The sequence below is a fragment of the Notothenia rossii genome (genome assembly GCF_949606895.1).
Source record: "Notothenia rossii genome assembly, chromosome: 5".
Lineage (NCBI taxonomy): Eukaryota > Metazoa > Chordata > Actinopteri > Perciformes > Nototheniidae > Notothenia > Notothenia rossii.
Genome location: NC_136903.1, coordinates 30,976,775 through 31,000,159, shown reverse-complemented (window position 1 = coordinate 31,000,159; position 23,385 = coordinate 30,976,775). Strand labels below are relative to the sequence as shown.

The 23,385-nt window shown below is 40.0% G+C and overlaps 2 protein-coding genes across 2 annotated transcripts in view; one reads left to right on the top strand and one right to left on the bottom strand.

Moving 5' to 3' along the window:
* Positions 1 to 12,834, top strand: part of slc38a8a (solute carrier family 38 member 8a) — a 75,411-nt gene extending 62,577 nt beyond the window's left edge. The window contains exons 4-10 of the mRNA XM_079680847.1: positions 882 to 986; positions 2,425 to 2,482; positions 7,050 to 7,164; positions 8,401 to 8,548; positions 9,612 to 9,814; positions 9,889 to 9,940; positions 12,005 to 12,834. Of these exons, the coding sequence (XP_079536973.1) occupies positions 882 to 986; positions 2,425 to 2,482; positions 7,050 to 7,164; positions 8,401 to 8,548; positions 9,612 to 9,814; positions 9,889 to 9,940; positions 12,005 to 12,107 (784 nt within the window). The 3' untranslated portion in view covers positions 12,108 to 12,834. The remainder of the gene's footprint in view (positions 1 to 881; positions 987 to 2,424; positions 2,483 to 7,049; positions 7,165 to 8,400; positions 8,549 to 9,611; positions 9,815 to 9,888; positions 9,941 to 12,004) is intronic.
* A 1,095-nt stretch (positions 12,835 to 13,929) lies between these two features.
* The window catches only part of necab2 (N-terminal EF-hand calcium binding protein 2), a 154,681-nt gene continuing 145,225 nt past the window's right edge, over positions 13,930 to 23,385 (bottom strand). The window contains exons 11-13 of the mRNA XM_079680327.1: positions 20,875 to 20,952; positions 20,005 to 20,096; positions 13,930 to 19,004 (exon numbers count right to left, since the gene is read on the bottom strand). Of these exons, the coding sequence (XP_079536453.1) occupies positions 18,976 to 19,004; positions 20,005 to 20,096; positions 20,875 to 20,952 (199 nt within the window). The 3' untranslated portion in view covers positions 13,930 to 18,975. The remainder of the gene's footprint in view (positions 19,005 to 20,004; positions 20,097 to 20,874; positions 20,953 to 23,385) is intronic.

The following is a 23,385-nucleotide window of genomic DNA, read 5'->3' as shown; positions in this document are numbered from 1 at the left end:
TTGTTCTGGGAATGTCATTTCCGAGCCTGAGACCTGAAAAACAGGCTCAGGGCTAAACTGGTTAATGACTAGTGTGCAAGTATCTTTTGGTGTTAATAATTGTGCTCTTTCAACTAAGATCTTGATTGCAGGACTTTCCCTTTCACTAATGGAGTAATGCTACTTTCACTTGTACCTTTTCCACCACTGCTGCTGAGGAAAGTAGCCTTTATCTCACACATCCTACACACTGTTCCGATGTGAGCTTCAAAGGAGATGCTTCCCATTCACTTTGAACGGGGTGACGTCACGCTTGGCCGAAATGAATTGTGGTTCCGTTACTTCGCTTTGCTCGCGGTGAAAGTTGAGAAAGGCTCAACTTTAAGCGTTGATGGAAGCGCCAGCCAATCAAATCATATGCCAGTACAAGCGCTAGCCAATCAAACCGCGTGCTTTGTGTGTCCGGGGCGGGAGATTAATATGATTGGTTGTTGGTCGTGTTAACCCCAAGCGCCAGACACAACCACCGGCAAGCTTCAACGCGATGGAACCGTGTGCAGGATACGACAGTCGTGTGTGTGTGTGTGTGTGTGTGTGTGTGTGTGTGTGTGTGTGTGTGTGTGTGTGTGTGTGTGTGTGTGTGTGTGTGTGTGTGTGTGTGTGTGTGTGTGTGTGTGTGTGTGTGTGTGTGTGTGTGTGTGTGTGTGTGTGTGTGTGTGTGTGTGTGTGTGTGTGTGTGTGTGTGTGTGTGTGTGTGTGTGTGTGTGTGTGTGTGTGTGTGTGTGTGTGTGTGTGTGTGTGTGTGTGTGTGTGTGTGTGTGTGTGGTGACTCTATTGAGGGTCCTGCAGCAAGTTTCCAGCCATGGCTCTCTCTCTGACCTCAATGTCCCTCCTCTCTTCAGTGTTCTGGGAACTGTGGCTGCGACCTACCTGGCAATCGCCATCATCGTCAAATACCACACCACGTCTTCTGTTATCGTTCACATCGCCCCTCTCTACACCGGAGGGTAAGTGTGTGTATGATGGGACTCAAACAATGGCTGGTGGAATCAACATTGTTGTAGAGAGTAGATGTGGACACATTTCTTCCAACAGGAGTGCACTGAAGCATCAAAGCTTTAATTAAGTAATTCTTTCAGTTTTTCACAGCTATATACATTTAAAACACATCCTGTTTCTTTCTTAACATTTTATGAGCTACAATTCACTTTTTGTGCAGATATAAACATGAAGCAACAGCCAGGTTAGCGTAAAGAAGTAAAGTTAGCAGGGAAAAGGGTTTAAGAATAATCTGAAATCCTTTGTTTCTCCCACGGTGGTTTAATAGATATAATACCAGCAAGGAGGACAGGGCAGAAGAAAGGGGGACAATCCAAAAAGCATAACATGGCCTATTTTTAAACTGTAAAAAATGTATATATCACACATACTGTAAGTAGTGTTATTGCACAACAGTCTTTGTGCGGTTGTTGTTGTAAAATACAATCGTTACCTTGTTGAAAAAGCTTATTTCTTCCCTTCCCTCAACCCCAGCTTTCACACAAAGCTAAGCTGACTGTTTACTGTAGCTCCATTTTTTAACAAAAAAGGATTTTTAGAGGGATTTAATACTTGGCAAGAAAGCAATGTCTGGATCTTTCAAAATTCTATGACAAATTGTGTTTGAGTATTAATTAGCAGCCTGTATTTACTTTTATCTGCATGACTAAAACCTCAGAAGCTTAATTGGAGTAGAACAAAAGGCTAATCAGTAAGTTTTTCCTTATTTATAAGTAAACTTCTGTATTGAGGGTTGTATTTTTCTATGCCTTGAATAAACTAATCCCCATAAAAAGTTTACATGAACACACATCATGAGCCATTCCATATTTTACATACTGTTAATGCACTTTACTTTTTTACATTTTTCTAATTTCTGTTCAATGTTGCTGCTGCACAATTTCTATTCTAATTAACTGCACATATTTTATTCAAGTAAATTGTCATGTTCCTATTGAACTTCATTTTTAAAATATTCATATCTCTTGTAAACATTTTTTTTATATAGTTACATATTTGCTCCTTTTTACATCTTAACCCCTGTTATTGTGTTCATGTACGCAACAATATACCAAAACAAATTCCCTCTGTGTCAACATACTTCCTCCAAATTGTGATTCTGAAAAGTATGAAATGAGGTCGCTTCATAGAAATATGTCTGCATTGCATCTTATCCTTTAATCTTCCTGAATCCAGGACACACACACAGAGCAGATCATGTGTCCTCCTCGCTGCTCTCCTTGAACCCTGTCTTTGACATATAAACCTATGGTGAAGTTTCTCTAAATGCCACGGCATTATGAATGACACCCTAATAATAGCCTATTTCCTCTTCTCTTGGCATCTGTGAGGAAAAATGACTCTGTGTGTGTGTGTGTGTGTGTGTGTGTGTGTGTGTGTGTGTAGGATCAGCTCATGGGCCTCCATGTTCAGCGTCATCCCCACCATCTGCTTTGGCTTCCAAGTGAGTGCAACACATGTGAAATGTATTCATGGAAGAGCTTCTGAGACTGTTAACATGTGTTTGGAACATCATGCTGTGGTGAGGCTGGAGGCCACTGAGTAATAATACATTTAATTTATATAGCGCTTCTCATCTGCCTAGATAAATCTTGAAGCACTGAGTGGTACATTAGTCACTGCAGTACTCTGGGAATTAAGTTGTTGGCTATTAGAATATTGTAGATCATTTAAATGTGGTTATGCTTAGAAAAATATAGCCAGGGTTGATATTTTTTACAAGGCAAAATATGTTTTTAAAAAAAATCTAAAATAATTGTTGTTTTAGAGCAGGGGTCACCAACCTTATTGAGGGTGAAGGCTACTTTCACAAAATAAAACAAGTCGTGAGCTACTTTTACTCCTTTTTGTTTTGTTTTTTGCAGTGTATATATTTAGCACATTTTAACATTATTATATGCTGACCTTTAACCTTTGTGTGCTGTTTGGTTCTGTGGGACCCGTTTTCAGTGTTTACTAAAAGACAATGTATGAAATTTAATTATTTTAACCTGCTTTATTTGGGGGTGGAACTCACATCCTGGAAGATTATTTTTAAATGTTGAAGTTAAAAGCCTCAATCTGGTGCACTTTGAGCACGAAATGAATTTATGGATACAGCTCTCAACACTCATATGAAAGGGAGCTGTATACTTTTCAATAATCCAAACATCTTTAGAATATGATCACAACCGATAACAAATCATTTAAAATGGTTTATTCTTATCTTACCTAGTTAGCATTCTTTCTATTTATGCATATTTTGCTAATCACTCTCCTTTTAAACAGTTTTTTGTTTTTGTTACTGTCCTATAGTACACATTGGAATGATTTCTTACTTTATCTATATTAAATAGATAAAGGTGTGCTCTCTCTCTCTCTCTCTCTCGCTCGCTCACAAACGCTGTGTGCTCCTCCGTGGCGATGGCGGCTTGTGTTAAAAAAAATTAAATAAACATATTTGTAAAGTAGGGGGGACATGTGTTGTATAGGCTGGCACGACTAGGCTGTTCAATGGGGATGTGTTGTGTAGATTCTGCCAGAAGGAACATCACGGTCACACTCCTTATGAAGTGGTGAGGTGCCACATTGCTTTTCTTCCCGACTGCAACGCTGGTCCCGCAAATCAAGCAAGAACGTGATTGGTCGATATTCATTGCTGGGGAGGAGGGGTGTTAGATATAGAGTTGTAGTAAGTAGATAGAGTTCGCTATGATTGAGGTTTCGTTTATGCATAGGGTAGATTATTTGAATTACATTTCCTTTTTTGTTTTGTGTATTTTTTTCATTTTGGATTTGCTTGGCGAGCTATTTTTAGAACATGCCCCGCGGGCGGCTCACGTTGCCTGGCCTTCGAACAGTACTCTACAGACTTAATGGTACAGAGCCCCAGACAACATCCTAAATCATATCAGTCATTTTACAAATTTTGCTGCCCTACATCTGCCTAATTTGGAGGTTCAATTGTTAAAATGAAACCATTAAGATCAATTAGTCCAGAGCTATGGAATATAAATGAATCTTTTCTTTTTCATTGTAGCTTCTTTACCCCCAAGTGTGCAGAAACTAAAGGTTATAGAATTATTTTTAAAATACAGAAATGTGAAATGATCAGAATTTGAATTGTTATGGGCCATTAATAAAAGCTGGTTATTAATCCGTATAGAGCCTTAAGGTATTTGCCTGCTGGCAGTAGGATTGAACAGCAATATTCATACTGTGCTTTGAGAGGTCACAGGTATTGTTTTATGTAGATTTTCTTACAATGGTACTGAGAAAAAGACACAAGTGTGTGTTTGAGTTAAGTGCTGCGCTGTCGGGGACCTACAGTAAATGATAATTGGTAATAATCATAGGGCATTATTTTAAAAGCTTCCTGCTATTATCTTTCATGTACTAAAATGTTATAATGCTTCTAACATTTAAACCCACATGTTTTGGTTGTATTACATTACTGTTTTGAAGCATGTTATTTTGCACATAGTGTTACAACCATAGCTGGCAGTATCCTCAAATGTACTCTACAGCTATCTCCTCTCATCTCATCTGTTCATTCGTATGGAAGTTGCTCAGTGGGGCATGAAGTGGTGCCCTGTAGATTAACTTTCCCTTTTCCGATCTGCCGGGTATCGGCTAAGTCAAATGATTTGGGAGGGAAAATAACTCTAGATTCTAATTTTAGCACACATTTTTAGAAGCGCTATAAAAATGTTCTTACTAGGTAGTTTATTTGGCAAAAAAAAGTATAAGCTGATTTACAGATGTCTCAATAGGAAAAAGTATTTTTGGACCCAAATGATGTCAGTCTAGAACTAAAGTGTAGTAACACTGTATGGCCACTATGAACATTTGCTTCAGCGGACAGCACTCTCCCTGGGGACTTGAACCGCACACGGTTGCTGAGCTCTCACTAGAAGTTATGAGCGCTGCTGTTGGCTAGCTAGCTTGGTAGCTACGATCCTTTGCCATAACAAATCACTACTTGCTGTTCAATTAACCCTATAAATGTAAAGCTATAGTAGTACCGGTGGTATGTTACTTAAATGTTGGGGAAAAAATCTCCCACATGCATGACTCCCATCTGAAGTGTTCACTGGAGTTTAACTGTTTGCGTAACCTCCGTGTCGTTGTTAAGGTGGCGATCGTTGAATGTGAGAGTGTCTGTCCAGCGTTCCACACTCAACTTTTTGAATGTTACAAGTGCTATATCTGGCTGCTCATTGTACATGTTTCTATACTATGCATGGGGATGTACTTTTGCACTCAAAACAGCAAATGTAGAACTAAGTGATTTGAGACACAGCAAATATGTCTGTATTGTTTCTGCATAATAATGGAACTGACTTTGAACAGTTGGCATTGGATCTATGGAAATAAACATTGCTGTTGAATTTAAAATAATGTTTCATCCATTGTATTGGGTTAGAGCCAGACGTTTTTAGAAAAATAAAACCACACCATCCGTAGGGCCCATCACTAAAAGAGGGAAATAAGTGCCTCTGCACATCTCTATGATGTGACCTCGGCAAACACTGTGGGTTTTCTTAATAATTATAAAGAACTGTACTTTATCAAGAGTGTGTTAAAGTGAAAGAAAGGTCACAGCTCGGCAGGATCTCAGCACAGTGAGCTTTTCATATTTAATAGCAGGGTGTGGTACGGTAAAAAAACGATCATTCTGTCAGTCTGAAGCACAGGAGACTGATGTGTAACTCCATGGGTTGCCAAGGTAACCCCTGAGGTATGCTGGCTGGATTGAATAAAAGGAGAGGAAAGTACGAAGGGACAGATGCGTGTTCTCTCAAGCAAACACACACTCGCTCCCTCTGGGTGAGTGATTGCTCTGAAAGGAGAGTTGATGAGATCCTGAGAGGAGGGGGGGGGGGGGGGGGGAATAGAGATTTAAAAGCAGTTGATGGCAGCTGGGATCAAGTGGGGACAAGAGTCTGTTTCCTGACCTGAGATGGTTCAAGCCGATCAGAGCCCGTAGCTTTGCTTTAACCCCCCGTCTCAGATCAGTTCATCACACCTGCTGAAATCATAAGACCTCTGGATCCTGCACACTGAGCTCCAGACTGATGAAAGGAAATCCAAGGAGGACTGATGGAGGAGACAATCTGAGCAAGAACTAGTCCCTCTTTGATCAGCATCTAGTCTGAGTTTCATTCAAACCAATCACTCTTGAGGAAACAAACTACAAGTCGTTAAGTGGCTAAAATCAGGCCTGGTTGGCTTTGTCTGAAGCGCAATCAAAACCCATCATCAACCAAACTCGCTTGAAATAACAAACAATGACCAATACAAAAATATAAATGTTAAAACCATTGTGGTTGTGGCTCATGGGGTAAATGCGTTTCTAAAAATCGTATGCTCAGTTTCTTTGGACAAGATACAAATTCCCCCACTGAGCTTCATGGCTTTTGGACCCACAGTTGGTGTGTAAAGGATTATGGGCTGCACATTATCCTGCCAATTACCCGGCTACGCACTAAATAAACCGACTGGAAGCATCATATTATTTAAACAAGTTTTATTGCTTTAAATATGATTGAATTGCCTCTGCTAAGAAGAAATGGTCAGTTCTACTGCTTATTGTTGGCTGGAACTGTGGCTTCAGCGACGTTACTCAAAATGACGTCAGCACTGATCAAGGTTTTCTTGTCTGTTCATTAACACTGCAAGAGCCCATCATGTTCTCTCTAGTCGTTTACTTCCTGTCTGTGTTCTGTTGATTTTTCTGTCTTTAAACCTATTTCATTCTCTTATGCGGTTTTCTTGTTCATGTTTGAGTTTTCTTTGCTGTACTGCAGAGAGTTAAGCCATTACGAATCCATAAAAATTCAAATTCAAAAAGTATTCTGTGGGGTTTTCTGATGGAGGAAACGCCTGTTTTCTTTGGCTACCACTAATGTTAAACCTACCGAACTTCTTTCTGCAGATTGATATGCTTGCACATAGCCCCTTGATCAGGGACTTTTGCAGTAGAGTGGAGTATTCAACGGAGCCATATAATATCCCCTTGTCTGTTACAGTGCCACGAGGCGTCCATCGCCATCTACAGCAGCATGGAGAACCAGCGGCTCTCTAACTGGGTCTTCATCTCCGTGGTGTCCATGATCTTCTGTCTCATCATCTACTCCCTCACAGGTCAGACCACCTCCTTCTCCCCCCCCCTCTCTAATAGGGCTTTCACACCATCGCGATTCCTGTTCTAGCTCCGTGCTATAGCTTTTCTGGTTCGGAACCGGTTTTTCTTTTCAGCCCCCGCTTTGTTCACACCGCCCAGAGCCCGACTGGTACTGCCGCTGCTGCGTCATGACGTCACCGTTTACGTCGCTGATTTTTCCCCCAACGGCGTTACGGCACTCACTACAACAACAATGGGGGACTGCGTCGGGTCGATGATCGTGTTGCTTTTAATCACACAAAGCAAGATTCAATTAAATAACGACTTCTCCAACCTTATACTTTTCTCTAGAGTGCCGTGGTTCATTGTTTATTAATGTGTTTCAGCGGCATTTACCGACCGCTACAGTGCTGCTTGTCCACCGGAGTTTATTCTCCCGTTAGCTCCGGGTTAGCTTACATGGCAGTGGCCGCTGTAAAGTATTCACACAAGCAACTGATACATATCCCCCATCCCCATAAGTGAATGTGTGTCAGTCTGAATTGATGCTGTTTGGCATCACAACGCTGTTATTAAAGTCTCTCTGGTATAAAATGGGTGATGTTAGCATAGCATCCAAAGCTAAACTGACTATCTTGACTACTTGTTGCTATCCTATTGTGGCATAAGCCGTTTTACCGGCGTATTTTTCATTATGATTCTACTTGTGATAGTCGGAGACGACAACCTGTGCAGCCCATGTATTGATTCCATCTGATAACTGCTATAATATCAAACAAAACGTCTACCCCCTCCACAATGATCAATGACAGCGAACGGATGGTCAAAGTAAGATACAAATGAACAGAATCACACGAAGCCTGGTTAGTGTTGCCTGGCTTTATAAAGTGTGTTTGTTTTTTTTTATATATAAGTGTGGTTGCGTTCTAGTCACTTTGCTCAGCACTGCTGCTTGTTACAACTTTCATTTGCCGTACTCGCCTTTAACTGTTAGCTCAGGTTAATCTCGCCCCCCTCCGACGTAAGCGTGACGTATGCGGTTCTTGCTTCTAGGCCGACAATTTTTTGGTGCTTAAAACGAACCGGATTCCGGAGCTTAGAGGCTGCTCCGGTGCGCTGTGAACAGGAAAAAACGGTGCTTATCAGGCTCTGCCTCCGAACCGACCCTGGAACCGCGTTGGTGAGAATGCCCCATAAGGGTCTGAACAACATACTGGATCAATTCCAGCATGGTAGCATTGTTCTTTCCGTTGCAGGGGTTTATGGGTACCTGACATTTGGAAAGGACGTGAAGGCTGACATTCTGATGTCGTACTCCAGCGATGACGTTCTGATGATCATCGCCAGACTTCTTTTTGGACTCTCCATCATCACCATATACCCCATCATCCTGCTGCTGGGCAGGTGAGGAACGCAGCCTCATGTCGCTTCTGTTGAAGTTTATGAACTGTATCAGTCACTTTTTTAAATGAAATAATTCAAAGTCATTTCAAATAATTACCCGTGCACCTACATTTCTAAAGTTACATCCATCAATCAGTTACTATAATACTTTAATGGTCGGATCAAGCCTGAACAGCAGCTCCATTTGCAACATCAACATGGACCAATATCAAGACACAATACATGAAACAGGCTGCATTTGATCTGGGATTTAACTCCGTATTTACTGTTAAGATTGACTGGTGCACAAAGAAGTGTAGTTAAATCAGTAATTATTCAGAACTGTAACCCTTAGAATGCCAGATTGTTAACGTATATAATACATTTTCTGTAGTTAAAGGGTTATTACACCTTTTTACAGTCTGGGATGTGACCATGGTTAGGTGCAACATCGATTATTTTGTTTTTTTATGTAAATAATGCATCTGTTGTTTACGAAGAAAAATATATAATTACAAAAACTGAATTTTATTTCTAAATAATAGGTTTATCGTTTAGTTTTCCACAATCGTAAATATACCATGTTTTTTTATCACACCAAACATAAAACACCACGCAAATATCAACATGTCAAAAGGTATGCCATATGCCTTGCCTTAAATTATTTGAAGAAATGTCTCTAATAATGCCCTAGCATAACATTTAAGTTGAAATAAATGTTCCCACATTTACATGTACATAAAACCTCTGACCTCCTTAAATGCTCTGCCTGGGTGTCAATGGTTGTGCTCAAGTTATGTAATACATGCTAAACTTGTTGGGCCTAGTACACATACTGTTGTTTTGCGCCTACATTCAAACATTTTGGATTAAATAAAAAAGGCTAACGAAACAACAGCAAATACATTTAAGATCATGAAATGTGATTGATTTAAACGATTTGACAGTAATTAGCATAACATTTTTTGTTCCGATTTTGGTTTCCTTCCTAAACAGAAAAGACTATTCGAACGCCACTAATGTTATTGCTGCATTAAGACCCTCTGTAACCTCACTGATAAAAACCCCTCCCGCCCCCCCTCAGATCAGTGATCCAGGACCCCCTGCTGAGTCGGCGGAGGAGGCATGACGGCGTGGTGTCGGCAGAGTTTGAGAGCCGCAGCCGCATCGTGCTGACGGTGCTGTGGATCGCCGTCACGCTGCTCATCGCCACCTTCGTCCCCGACATCAGCAAAGTGATCAGCGTCATCGGGGGGGTCAGCGCCTTCTTCATCTTCATCTTCCCAGGTAACACTCTGGCTACAGGTTCATGTTCTCTCTGACGTGGTTCAGCCCGTAAACCCTGTGCTGTGTTTGGACAGGACTCTGCCTGATGTTCGCCATGCAGTCTGAGCCGGTGTCCTTTAAAACCAGGTGAGAACAAACTTCATCTAAATGTTAATGTACTGCAAATAAACGTCTGGGTGATAATCAAAAGAACGAAAGTAGGTAAATAAATTAGGTATTTTCAGAAAGTTCACTGTTGAAGCAACCTCTAATATGTACACTGAACAAAAATATAAACGCAACACTTTTGTTTTTGCTCCCATTTTTCATGAGATGAACTCAAAGATCTAAAATATTTTCTATATACACAAAATAACCATTTCTCTCAAATATTGTTCACAAATCTGAAAAAATCTGTGATGGTGAGCACTTCTCCTTTGACGAGATAATCCATCCCACCTCACAGGTGTGGCATATCAAGACGCTGATTAGACAGCATGATTATTGCACAGGTGTGCCTTAGGCTGGCCACAATAATCAGTATCTGGTGTGAGGGTTAGGGTTAGGGTAATGTTGTGAATCGAGTGGCCCATGGTGGTGGTGGGGTTATGGTATGGGCAGGCGTATGTTATGGACGATGAACACAGGCCACTCGATTCACAACATTAACCTAACCCTAACCCTAACCCTCGCACCAGATACTGACTGGTTTTCGGACCCCCCCAGACCCCCCCAATACAGCAAAAATGCACGTTTCAGAGTGGCCTTTTATTGTGGCCAGCCTAAGGCACACCTGTGCAATAATCATGCTGTCTAATCAGCATCTTGATATGCCACACCTGTGAGGTGGGATGGATTATCTCGGCAAAGGAGAAGTGCTCACTATCACAGATTTTCAGATTTGTGAACAATATTTGAGAAAAATTGTTATTTTGTGTATATAGAAAATGTTTTAGATCTTCGAGTTCATCTCACGAAAAATGGGAGCAAAAACAAAAGTGTTGCATTTATATTTTTGTTCAGTGTATAGATACAAAGTGTATTGGTGGCTCTCAGGATGCTGATGTCTTTCAGTCAGTTCAGTCTGCACGTTCTTCAACATGATGCATGACAATATGACGCATTCAGAACAAAACACTGACACTCACATGGCAAACACACGTTTATGATACTTGCACATTTTGCTCAGCAGAATAATCTCCACATGTAAGCAGAACTTTTATTTTGAAATGCAATCATCAGAAGTAAAAAGCTAAACGCTATCAGCAGACTACATGACGGTCACATGACTCACCATCCACATCCATTAAGCTAAAGCGGCTAATGCTCAGTGTGCAGTCTAATTTAGTCACTTGTTAGTAACTGCTGTTTTTATGACCTGAAAAACTTCAGACATTCACCAGCGGGATTTTTTCTGATGTATTTTATGTCATAAAATAAAACACGAGTTAACCACAGACCTTATTCAACATGTTTTTGATATTGAAACGAGGGAGTTTTTAGGAAGTGCTTAACTCATTCTTACGTTTACGACTCATTCCTGCACCGCTCGGAGTCCCTGTAAGGACCCAATGACCTCTAGCATATTTCCCCTCCATAAAATTGAAAGTTATTTTCGACTACTGTGAGGCTCCACAAACGACTAGATCATCAATAGACATTCGGTACTCTTGTATTCTCTTTTGTAAAATTGTAATAAACAATGCAACAAATAGGGCTTACCTGTGACAAGGTGAGAGCATATAGGGGGAGGGGGGCTGGGCTGATAAGGGGGTTCTCTTGCAAGCTCTTTTAACTTTTACACCTGGCTTATCGTAGCAATTAAGACCACCAGTTGAGTCAAAGATCTCACATGTTCCTTCTCAGAGTCACAACTCACATTCCAACGCCCGTATTACCAATCCAGATATCAAAAAACACATTTGGCAGTATGTTTATGGTCAGGAACTCTTTTGGATGCAGGGGGGGAAAATAATATGCTCAATGTTGCATAATGTTAAGGACGTCCCAACCACACTTTTCTTTATATTTGTTCAGTATCAATGTAATCTAGTGGTAGTTGTGAATGAGTGAACCACACAGACTTTGAACACCCTGAGATATACAGAGGAGATGATGCATGCTTATTTACTGATTGATCTGAGAGGTGCTTGTAGCATTAGCCTCAGTTCTTATGTGTCTCCTTGTATCCCCCCCCCCCCCCCCCCCAAGAGTGTTCCTCACAGGGTGGGGAGGGGTGACCCTGCTCTGCGGAGCCTTCATCTTCGGACAGAGCACCACCATCGCCGTCATGCAGGTCCTGGGTAGGATCTGAGGGTCCTTCATTGAGGACCGGCCACCCTGGACCTCTGATATGGCCCCTGAACTATCAAGAGGCCCCTCAAAAACGTGCTACTCATGGCCTTACAATGGACTTAACCAAAACACGCCCGTTTTTTCCCCTTCAGTGTCGAGGTACGTTGTTTTCCTTTGGGTTCGTTGTTCTTCGTTGCATCCCGACAAAGGCCTCGTCTGCTTCTCGCCATGCGGAGATGATCTGATTGAAAACCCCAGGTGTTGCTGCAGGTTATTGTTATTTTTTGCATATTTTATTGAATATCTGCATTCAACCTACCTATTTTCAGAAAACAATTACATATGTCTATGGATAAGATGAAGAGCTTTATAAAGACTTGTCGTTTTCTTGAACACCATATGAGACGAATACTTAATTATCAGGAATGTAACATCAAACGGTTATAACATTATTCCAAAATGAAAACTGGAAAGCTATAACCATATGTGCAGTAAACCAGGAATATGTGATGTGAATATTTAATATTTCCTTTTGTTTAACCACCAGTGCTTAAGCGAGAATATTTTTGATGTTTCTGTAAATGTGGATGCAACTGTGTAAATAAGTCTTGTCATATGTTTTTTTTATGTAAAAAAAATAAGAGTTCTGGCATTCAAAGAAATTGTAACTGATGTATAAAGTAGACAACTTTAAGTAAACATTGCAAAATGAAAAGATAATAAAATACAATAATTTTTATATGAAACCTTCATTGAATGTGTATTTTTTTTGGCTGTTTTAGTATACTTGTAGCAAAAAAGAATCTGGATGGAAATAATAAAACATTGGATGTCTTTCTGCCAGATAAACTTCACAAATGGGCTGCAAATTATGATTATTAGGTTGCTGTTTTCTTACTAAATGTATTAGCTCCGCCATAGATTTAGTTTTGTTTGACAGCAGGCTAAGATAAGATGGACCTTTTTAATAATCTCCATAGGGAAATTCACGTGTCAAGGCAGAAACAGGATTGCTGCCAAACAGAGGACAATGGTCAAAGGTTCTTGACAACTTGCCACCAATCACTGTCCGGTCAGCATTTTCTACGTCTAATTTACAAACAAATGGGTACATACAATAATTTGGACAAACGTAAGATGTTATGTTAACTGCTAACCAAACGGTGGCTTGTCATGCATACTTAATCTACCAATAGATTTATATTTGCTGCGATAACTCGGTATAGTTTATTCCTTGTGTAGCCTGTCTTGTTACTGCAGTTTAGCAATTCTTTTTTTGCAGTAAACGGTCAGCAGATGGCTGAAACCAAAGCCCTTTAGCGACTTCTGCTAATGTTGGCTACGTCCCACTCATTACGTTTGTCTGAAACAAATCAAATGTGATCCAATCGGGGCTTTTTTGTTTGGTTAGTTTGTCATGCAATTGGCTAGTGACCATGTTTGAAATGTTGAATTGAAACGCTTAACACTACTTTGCTAATGGTTAACCAACACGTTTGCTAGTATCCTTCAAAGATGGCCGACCTGCTGTTGATGATCTCTTAATCCCATTCCCTATCGTGCATGCTGTCTTTTCTAAAGTATACTTCACTTTTGACACCTACCGTAAATGTGGACCCACTTGATGTGATTAGAATTAGGGTGGATTTGGAACACACTGTAACTATGAAAAATAAACTGAAAGTGCCCCTTTAATTCAAATGTATCTTATCGAACCGTTAAGTGAACAATTGTGTATTCAGGATTGTTTTATTGATGATAAGACTACAATCTGCCAGAATCGTTCCGTATGAAACAAACACCAAAACAAGTCATCGCCAGGATTCAAAATAAAAGCCACACAGTTTTATATTTTTATAGTTTATTGAATTGCATCACTCTACATCATCTAGAATTTCAACAAGACCAAATATAATACTTGCATCCCTGCGTTAAGTCTCTACACTTAAGAGAAAGCTGTATTTTTTACTGAAACATACATTAAGAATGACTATTTCATTAAACATTGCCATAAAAGTGAATGTTCATTCTTGTATGCCATTTTTATAGTCATATATATTTTATATAATAGGTTTTAGTCTCTGTCTCCTTCAAAGGAATACTAGAAAAGGAAAAGGTAAGAAATGCACAAAACCCATTGAAGAGTAGCATGGCCTAATACTACAGCAAAGAACTTACTGGACATTCAGTTGACATGCACTCAGTTGAAGGATAGAAAAGAACACAGCCATAGAAAGAAAGAGTCGTAGCACTGATCTGTTTCCTGATTGGTTCATGAGGTAAACCTGGTGACACGCTTCCTCTGTTTCATCTCTTGTTGCCAGGAAACATTCAAATCAAGGCCTGTTTCAATAACACAACTCTTTGATTGTATGGCGAAGCACAGGTTGCACTGAAGAGTATTAAGGATAGAAAAGAACAGGTTGCACAGTCTGAGGGACATTCAGGAATGTATCAATAGGAAACAGTATTGGTATTTCTGAGAGTTCACTCACTATCTACCTCACATACACAACCCAGCTGCGTGGGCGCAATGTACAGGAAAAGAAACCCTCGCTAAGAGCATGTGGGCTGCATTCAGCTGAGCACTCGAGTACTGTAAAACTATGGCTATCAGTATTAGTAGGTCACTGACATGTAAACATCAATCCATGCAATATGGCTTTATGTTTCTATTCGTAATACGGCAGCTCCTTCTTGGACACAAACGAGATTTGGAACAGGAGTTATTTTTTTTTGTTTTTTTTCAGAAGTGAAAGATTAAAGGTACCCTGTGGAGCTTTTCTTGTAAACTAACTTGCTCTGTCATTAGCTTAGCTGCAGATTTAAGGTTAAGAAAAAGATCCGTAGTCTTGAACAGATTCCTGTCCGTTAAAGCCCATTGGCTGTTTCCCAAGAAGCTGACATTAACTCATTAAGAACTGGGGTAGAATCTACTGTTTTACACAATTTAGGAGATTTAAAGGAAGTTAGGCTTTTTATTACTCTGATCTTTCGGTGCGTGAGAATATGGTGTTATAAAAGCAGCAATTAATGAGTGAAATGTTAAAGTCACCAAAAATAGGTCTATCCTCAAAATATTCAAAGCAACTCTGACAATCAGTATTTTAGTGCTATCGTTAACTTCCCCTTAAACGAGCCCAAACAGAAGTAGTCCTTGGTGCAGATTAAAAAGTGTTCGACCTTAGAAGTCGTTAACTGAGCTCCACAGGGAGCCGGGGTGATCCTGATGCAGAGATATCGTTTCTGCTGCATGCTGCTGAGGGCAGGGAGAGAGCATGGCACGGAAAACTGATATCCTGAGATGGGATGTATTGCAAGATGTTATATTGATTCCTGCTGCTGGGAAGGATTTAGAATAATAACATATGATGATGTTATTTTTACATTGGTCTTTTAAAAAAACAATAATAGCCAAATAAATGTCAAAGATGTAGTGTCCAACATTTATGCATCTCATTTAGGCATTTATTTAGATAATGAAGAAGTACAAAAAGGAATATGTTTAAAGTAACATTTTCATAATTATGATTTAGCTGCAGGTTGTTTCGGGTTCTTTACGTAGCTGGATTTTAAACCAATAGTAGTTTCTCTTTGGCTAACTTGCAGCTAGTCTAATGCTAATTGACAGAGCAGCTTTACTTTGAGGTCCAGCGCCATGAACGCATTTCATTTATTTTAAATCTAGTTTTATAAACCTTAATTGTCTAAATCTGGGTTTGCAGCACAGTAGTGTGAAATCAACAGCGAGACAGTAGGGTAGGTACACACTGCTCCACAGCGCTACTAGTGGCTAAACCTCCACAGGGTTCCTTTAACACAGACACTGAGATTAGTACAGACATTTCACAAATAAAGCAGCAACGCCTCTGCATGCCTGTTCTAAAAAGCCTACTGTAATACATATGTTCTGTTACAGCATATGTAATAATATTCAACACTTCCACATTCCACACAGTCCTGCCCCGCTCAATGCAGCCCAGCGCGGTGCTAGATGGTTCATCAGTGTCAGTGTAGGAGGATCATACTCACTGGACCACAGCCAGGCAGAGAGCAGCCTGGCTGTCAATCACATGTGAAAATAGAGATCAATAGTGAGGTGGATGGAAAGATGGGACCTTTTTGAAAGAATACAGGAGTGATTCATCAACACAGCTTTAACCAGATAAAGTAATACTCTACATCTTGAAATACTCTTATCATTCTCTATAATATATCTTTAAATCACAATATTCACTCATTCTTACATTGTGCCTTCTGAGTGAGAGTCTGATTGTATTACAGTAGTGGTATTGGGGGGAGGTCAGGTCAGGGGGATGGAGCCCGGGTATTTTTGACCTGAAATGAACCTCAGGTCTTGGTCAAGGGGAATGGATGAGATTTGTGCCTAAAATAACAGTTGGGTCAAGAACACGGTAATGGCCGAAGATAGTAAATGTAGCGCAAATTAGAAACGATTATTTGGTTTGTTTAGCTAATTATATTTGAACGAAAGGTTTTCTTCACCAGATTTGTTTTGTGTGTCTTTTGCATTGCGATGTACAGACGTTTGGAGGAATTGTTGACCTTCGATATTACATTAGAATAGTATCCTTACGATAGCTTCCTGATGGGGGTCTTTTTCTTTATGTTTAAGAGACCCAGTAGATATGGATTCTAATGTCTGTCATGTCCTCTTTATATGTATTGAGCCCTTCTCTCTTATAGTTGGGGTTAATGGTGGAACTACATGTGACGACCGTTGTTCGAGATGCAGAGGTGGTGGATCTATAAGCTACGGTATGCTAAGAGAAGTCAAGGTCATTTTTTTCCAGTGATATGTTTTTACTTAGCTGAGAAAGTTTCAATATAATGCAATGGAGAATATGTAACAATATGTCAATGCAACACAAAACTGGGGTTGTGTAATCTGATGCTAAAGGGCATTCCCTGCTTACTGGGAGTTTACATCACACCAAAAAGATTATTTTGAAAACTCTAAAGAGCTCCCGGAATATGTGTTAATGTTTAAGGCTTCATATTCAATGTCATTAAGATGGGTTTAAGTTTTTTGTTGGTAGGTATTCAGATTCAAACAAAATGGTACGAGAATCTGCAGCGTTTCGAAGGCAACTGCCACTTTCACTAAGGAATACAATTTGCACCATAGCACTAATAGATTTCAATAAATACAAATATAATAATCATAGAACCACATTTTCATCATGTACAATCTCTACTTACACAGCTAATATAAGTTACCCATCGCAAATTTAGACAAAGAATACATCAACAGACGGCAGAAATGAAACAAACTGTATGGAGAACAGTGAGGTGCTGCCTTTGTCTCTCTACTTTGTTTTTTCTGTCTCAAGGTAGCAGCAGATTCTTGTCTAAGTCACAAATGATCCCTACACGGCAAAACACTTTTTTTATCCCACCTCTTAAATGTCAGTGCTCAAAGGGTCAACCCCAAAGTGAGATAAAAGGTACATGAAGAAACATAACTCGCCAAATTCTATAAATGTTTCTCTCATGTCTGTCAATCAGAACCATCTACATATCCAAATATTTGTGAAGACCGACATCTTTTCATAATTCAGGATACCAAACTGGCTTATGTCACCATCTGATGAACTGATAACTGATGTCTGGCTTAGCAGAGATTTGGTTTGTGTTGCTCATTAAAACCATGTGCTTTGTTAACACAGGATGATAAGTTCCTCCCGTTAAAGACATTACTCCCACTGCAGCCATTCTATATAAATATACTCGGGGTGAAGATGCTTAACAAGCTCACGCAACAAATGAAGTTGATCTGAAAGTAAGTAGGTCTTAAGTTGCAACCGTAACCCTGGTTCTCAGGTGGCAACATTGTTCAGAAGACTCTAAATCTATAGTGAGGTATAGAGCAAAGTTATCGTTATTATAGAGGAGCTTAGTGGTCATTTTAGGACATTTACTTTGTTCAACTTGTCCACAGGTCAATGCTGATTAGCTTTTGGTTTTATTGTTTGTTCGGGAACATATTTTAATGTCTACCTTGTATTATTTAGTTGTATAAATGGACAATTGTATCCGCCCATCCGCGTGGTGTCAGATTACATTTGCGAGCCTGTTAGAGGCATCAAACATAAATCAGGCATTACCTTCCAGAATTCTTCTTTTTACAAAACAATGCTATGAAAATAATAATATAGCTTTTGGCTTCATAATCTAACATTGGTGCTATCTCCAGGTCCTTCTGGAGAACTCACACACTGCCATTATGTGGTATGTATGGATATTGCATCTATAATCAAATTTGTTTGAATCAAGTTTTATCAAGTTATTACTCGTGATGTTGATGAGTTTCGAATGGCTGATGTGAGAATAATGTCCAAAGCATTTGGTCAGTTACAAAATGAAAATGTAATTATCAGAACACTTTGTATGGGAGCAAATGTGGAATGAGCAGCTACTATGAAATAACGGCTAACTAAGGTCATCTACCTGTGGTCGACCCTAGCAGGGGAAAAAAAGCCACATTCCAGAATGCGCTACATGAAAAACTCTACGCCAGGGTCCTTGCTACATGACACACTCCACTTTACAGTGGCTCGAAGCTACCTGAAACATGACATAATCCAATATAACTATGGTGAGATGCAAATGCATTAGCCATCTCACGTTGTTAAATGCACTGTTTGTTCATTTTCTCACTGCAGTTGACACCATACATTTGCACTGTGTAAACATGTACTTACAAAAAGAGTTGAGGAATGTAAGGGTTGAAAGACGAGGGGGTTTAGGGGGTGTTAGAGTGGGTAAAACGCAGGGAGGGGAGAAGGTTTGAGGGTCAGAGGGGGAGTTCAGGAGGAGGTGGGGAGCGTCCAGGAGTGGTGGCGTGTAGTTGAATATCTTCATGCTCAGTCCCTGTTCACACTGCACCAGGCGGCTGCAAACAGAGAGGGAAGAGAGAGACGGAAAATAAAATTAAGTCCAGAGGGAAGGAAAGATAATATCGAATGGAGATGAAGAAAAATGTGGCGAGGCAGCGAAAGAAAGGAGTGGGGAGGGGAGCTTGACAAGAATAAAGTACTAATGGCAGTGTTCCAGGCATCACCTCAGGTCACTGCCTCGGAGAATGGATGAAGGCCAGAGTCTGGCGTTTTAAATGGTGCCAGGTCGCTTTAATTGCTTAAAATGCCTCTTGGCTTCAAGTGATTACAATTACAAAGTCAGCCTATTGGCTACACACAAATCACTCTTTAGGACTATGAGAAGACCTTATTATCTTTCAGTTCTGGTCTGGAATTGTGTAGTTGAAAAGTACTTACTTTCTATTCAATTGTGTCATTGTTTTCTATTCAGTGCTGCAATGTGGATAAGTTGTTAAAAATCAAAGTTTTGAATAAAGAAATATGAAGTTTGATGGGCTGATTTTCTCGGCCTTATTTACCTATTTTTTTTATTTTTAACAAACTAATCATCAATAAAAAGAATAATTGAAAGACATTTCTTCCACAGGTAATGCATTCCCAATGACAAGTAAAACTTGTTGCAAAAATGTTTAAAATCCGCTAAAGGAACTAAACCACTAAGCTAAGCTAAATGCAGCTAACGTTACGTGGTAACGCTTCGCAGTCTCATTTAACTTCTCGTTAGCAACTGCTTTTTTTAAAAGCATAAAAGGTTCAAAATTCCCAAGTAGATTAAAATGAATTTTTTTAGATCAAAACATGAAAATCTCTTGTTTTTATTAACAGAACTCATTTGAGGCATCTAAAATAAAGGTTAAGGAAACATTGACTTCAAGACGAGAGTGCCATCAGCTACAAAATGCCCATTTTGGGTTTAAGGACTCATTCCTGCACAATTCTATAGGAGTGCTCCTTTGACTGATGATCAAAATAAACGTCAGTCTACTGTTTTAGTGTGTAGTGTTTCACACTGACCTGGCACGGCTACAGAGGACACGGTCTCCGGCTGGCACAGTGTGTCCACCTTCACATGCTGGAAGGCTTTGTTGGGGGCCGACTGGAGGTGCCTGGAAGCAGAAGGGAGGGTTAGAGAGAACACACACACACACACACACACACACACACACACACACACACACACACACACACACACACACACACACACACACACACACACACACACACACACACACACACACACACACACACACACACACCACTTATAAAAAGCATGCAGGCACACATGGCCTCAAACCGCTCAGCACGGCCCTTAGCCTTTACTGTAAGAGCTGAAATGTGAATGGTGTTGGGAGGCTGTGAGCAGTGGAGCAGAAACTCAGACCAGCAGGCAGCTACATCAGCAGCCTCTCCTTATGCCCAGCACCATCACTAAATCATGAAGACCTGACGCAACTCAAGTGCTTCAGCAACTCCGGAGTGAGTGAACGTCTGAAGAAAGCTAATTAAATGTGGTTGGAGGAATTTTTCCAACGGGGCAGATGACAGTAATGGAAGAAAAGTTAGCGCTCTCTTTATTTGGTAATCAATGAAAACAATGGCATCCTGCACTCCGACAAACTTCCAGAGGAGTGCTGACTCGCAGACTTTTTCACAAAGAAAATGAATGTCCTCGTTCAGTAATGACTCACTTGGCAGCAATGAGCCTTCAACTGCACTTACAGATGTTTTATTGCGCCTGTTGATTTGGCTCATAACAAGTAGCGTCACTGCTGCATTGACGCTTTTACTTTCAAGCCTTATATATATATATATAAATCAAATCAAACTTAAAATGGAAATAAAATGTATTCAATTACATAAAGCCAAAGGTAATTGAAAACTCACCGTTTCCACTCCTCCTCTCCATCCCAGAACTCGTAGACGACGAAGGATAAACCGTCCGGCAGACGCACCGCAGTCACACTGAGGGGGGAGGCAGAGAAGAATTGAGTGGATGATTGAGGTGAAAATGTGGCATGGAAAGTGATCGGTGAGAAAAAGAGTTATGACAGAATGTTGAGTGGATCACGGAGGGAGGAAGAGGAGGGAAGAAGAGATGCAGGTATGAAGAAGAAAAGGGGGATCAAGGAGTAATAGAGAAAAAAGATGGAGAGAAAATGACAAAAAGGGGAAGACATTTGATTGAAATGAAAAACAAATAGATGGTGAAGTGTTTCCTCTTCCAGCACAGCATTGATGGGAGGAAGATTGCATCCCATCTTTAAAATGAAAGTTGCAATTTTACAACAGAACAATGTGTGACCCGGTCAGTGTGAATGGGGGGAGTTGGACGTTAATGGCCATTTTTATATAAGGCACTTTAAAAGGGCCCATTTTGCTGTAATGACTAAGGTTTATTTTGCCTCAAGAAGAACATTAATGTGTTGGAAATAAGCCACAGGGGGGCCTTTTCCATGTTTACTTGATATTGTCACACAGCGTTCCACTCCACGCCCCCTAATATGGGCCTTTTGTTGCCTTTTTTATTTGGGGCAGGAGATCTCTAGTGGATAGCAGGGTAACAGCATATGCCAAATAAAGGTGGTTTACATCACCTGGAACATGAAGAATAAATTGATGAAATTGTTTTGGTTAGGAACCTATTTAAATTACAATGTTTTTGTATGCCTAATTATATTGTTGCAACAATTTTGAAACAATTTGTTGAAGAATAGTGGAACATTTTCAATTTTCTATGGAATATTTCATTTAAAAGGTCACCTATTATGCAAAATTCACTTTTTCACGTCTTTTATACTTAAACATGTGTCCCCTGCAGGGACGTGCACAGACATTTTGGGGGGCGGGTGCTCAAGTGAGAAAAAGGGCACTTCCCATAATCATTAATAAACATTCTTTTTAAAACAAAACGTTAAATATAGTTGCACATCTCTGACCTACTGACCAATTTATTTGAATACCCTCACACTCACGTAATTGTTTAATACTCAGCAGACAACAAACTAGTCAAATTAATAGTTATTAAATGAGCAGCCAACAATCAAAATTAGGAAGTTACTGTTTAAGGACATTACAGGCAAAAATATCCTGCGATGTCCGCACCGCTGTGCAGGAGACGTGGAGGGAGGGAGGGCGGGCTACGGAACTTCACAGTCTAATCTCCCGACCTGATATTTTGTATTCAATCAATATATGTTTGGAAAGGGAAACTGTGCGCAAACAGCAGTAGGCCCCACTTGTTATTTTGGTCTATTTTGCTTCCATGTTTTTTTCTCACTCTAATGGAAATAAAACTTCCAAGAAACACATATAAATAGTGTTCGTTTTACTACCATGTCTGAATTCATCTATAGATTTAAAGCTGATCTGCATTTAAACATAACATTGCAGGGGGAAATACTGACTTGACATAAGTAACGATCTGGGGAAGTTGTGAGGTGATATGTTTTATTGGTTTATGTTTAAAATATTCTCTCTCTTTTTGTCCTGATCCATTTCTATAAAAACCTGTCTGAAAATGAGCTGATCAGATTTTGGCCACTTGATGATGTCATAACGATGTTTTGGCTTGTGTAACCATTAGCCAATCAACAACCAAGGTTGGGGGTTACCACCAATTTAAACTGAGCCTGAAACAGATTCATGTCAGCGGAGGATGCTGTTGCCCTTGCGTAGTTTAAGAGGTTAAGGTCAGGAGAGGTGGACATATTGATCAAGTCTTATCTTTCTGGAAATGTCCATCATTTGACAACAAAAGATCCCTTCTCACATTACCTTATCATTGAATACATTCTCAACATAAAATATAGCTTTAAACCACCATCTGTGCTGCTGAATATACGCGTATAGCTTATTCTCACCATGGTATCACCCCTATGTCACCACTGGAACCAAGACTGGGTTCTAGTGACATTACTAATTTTACATTATGTCTTTAAGGTGACGCTTTTATGCAAAGCAACTTACATCAACTCCAATATCATAGAAATGCATCGGGATAAATTGGGCTTAAGTATCTTGCCCAATGACACTTGGACATATTGACTGCAGGGGGTGGGGATCAAACCACTGACCCTTTGATTGGTAATCCCAATCCTGTTCCATGTCTAAGCATTGAATATCAGAATATTTAATATTGTATGAAGTCTTTCCAAAAGTCTATACATTTAATACCAGTTTACCGTTATCTACTTACACTCTGTGAATCTATTGTAAGAAGATGGTTGTAAAAGAGTGTTTGACAAGGCCCAACCGCATCAAATGTAGAGACCCGCACCAATGCAGTGCCATCCCATTTTCATCTGTGCAAGGTCCAGTATTTGCACTAGCCTGTTTGCTAAATGAGAGAGTGCAGAAGCTGAGGTTGTGTTATGTAGATCAGGCGGAGTGCTGCAA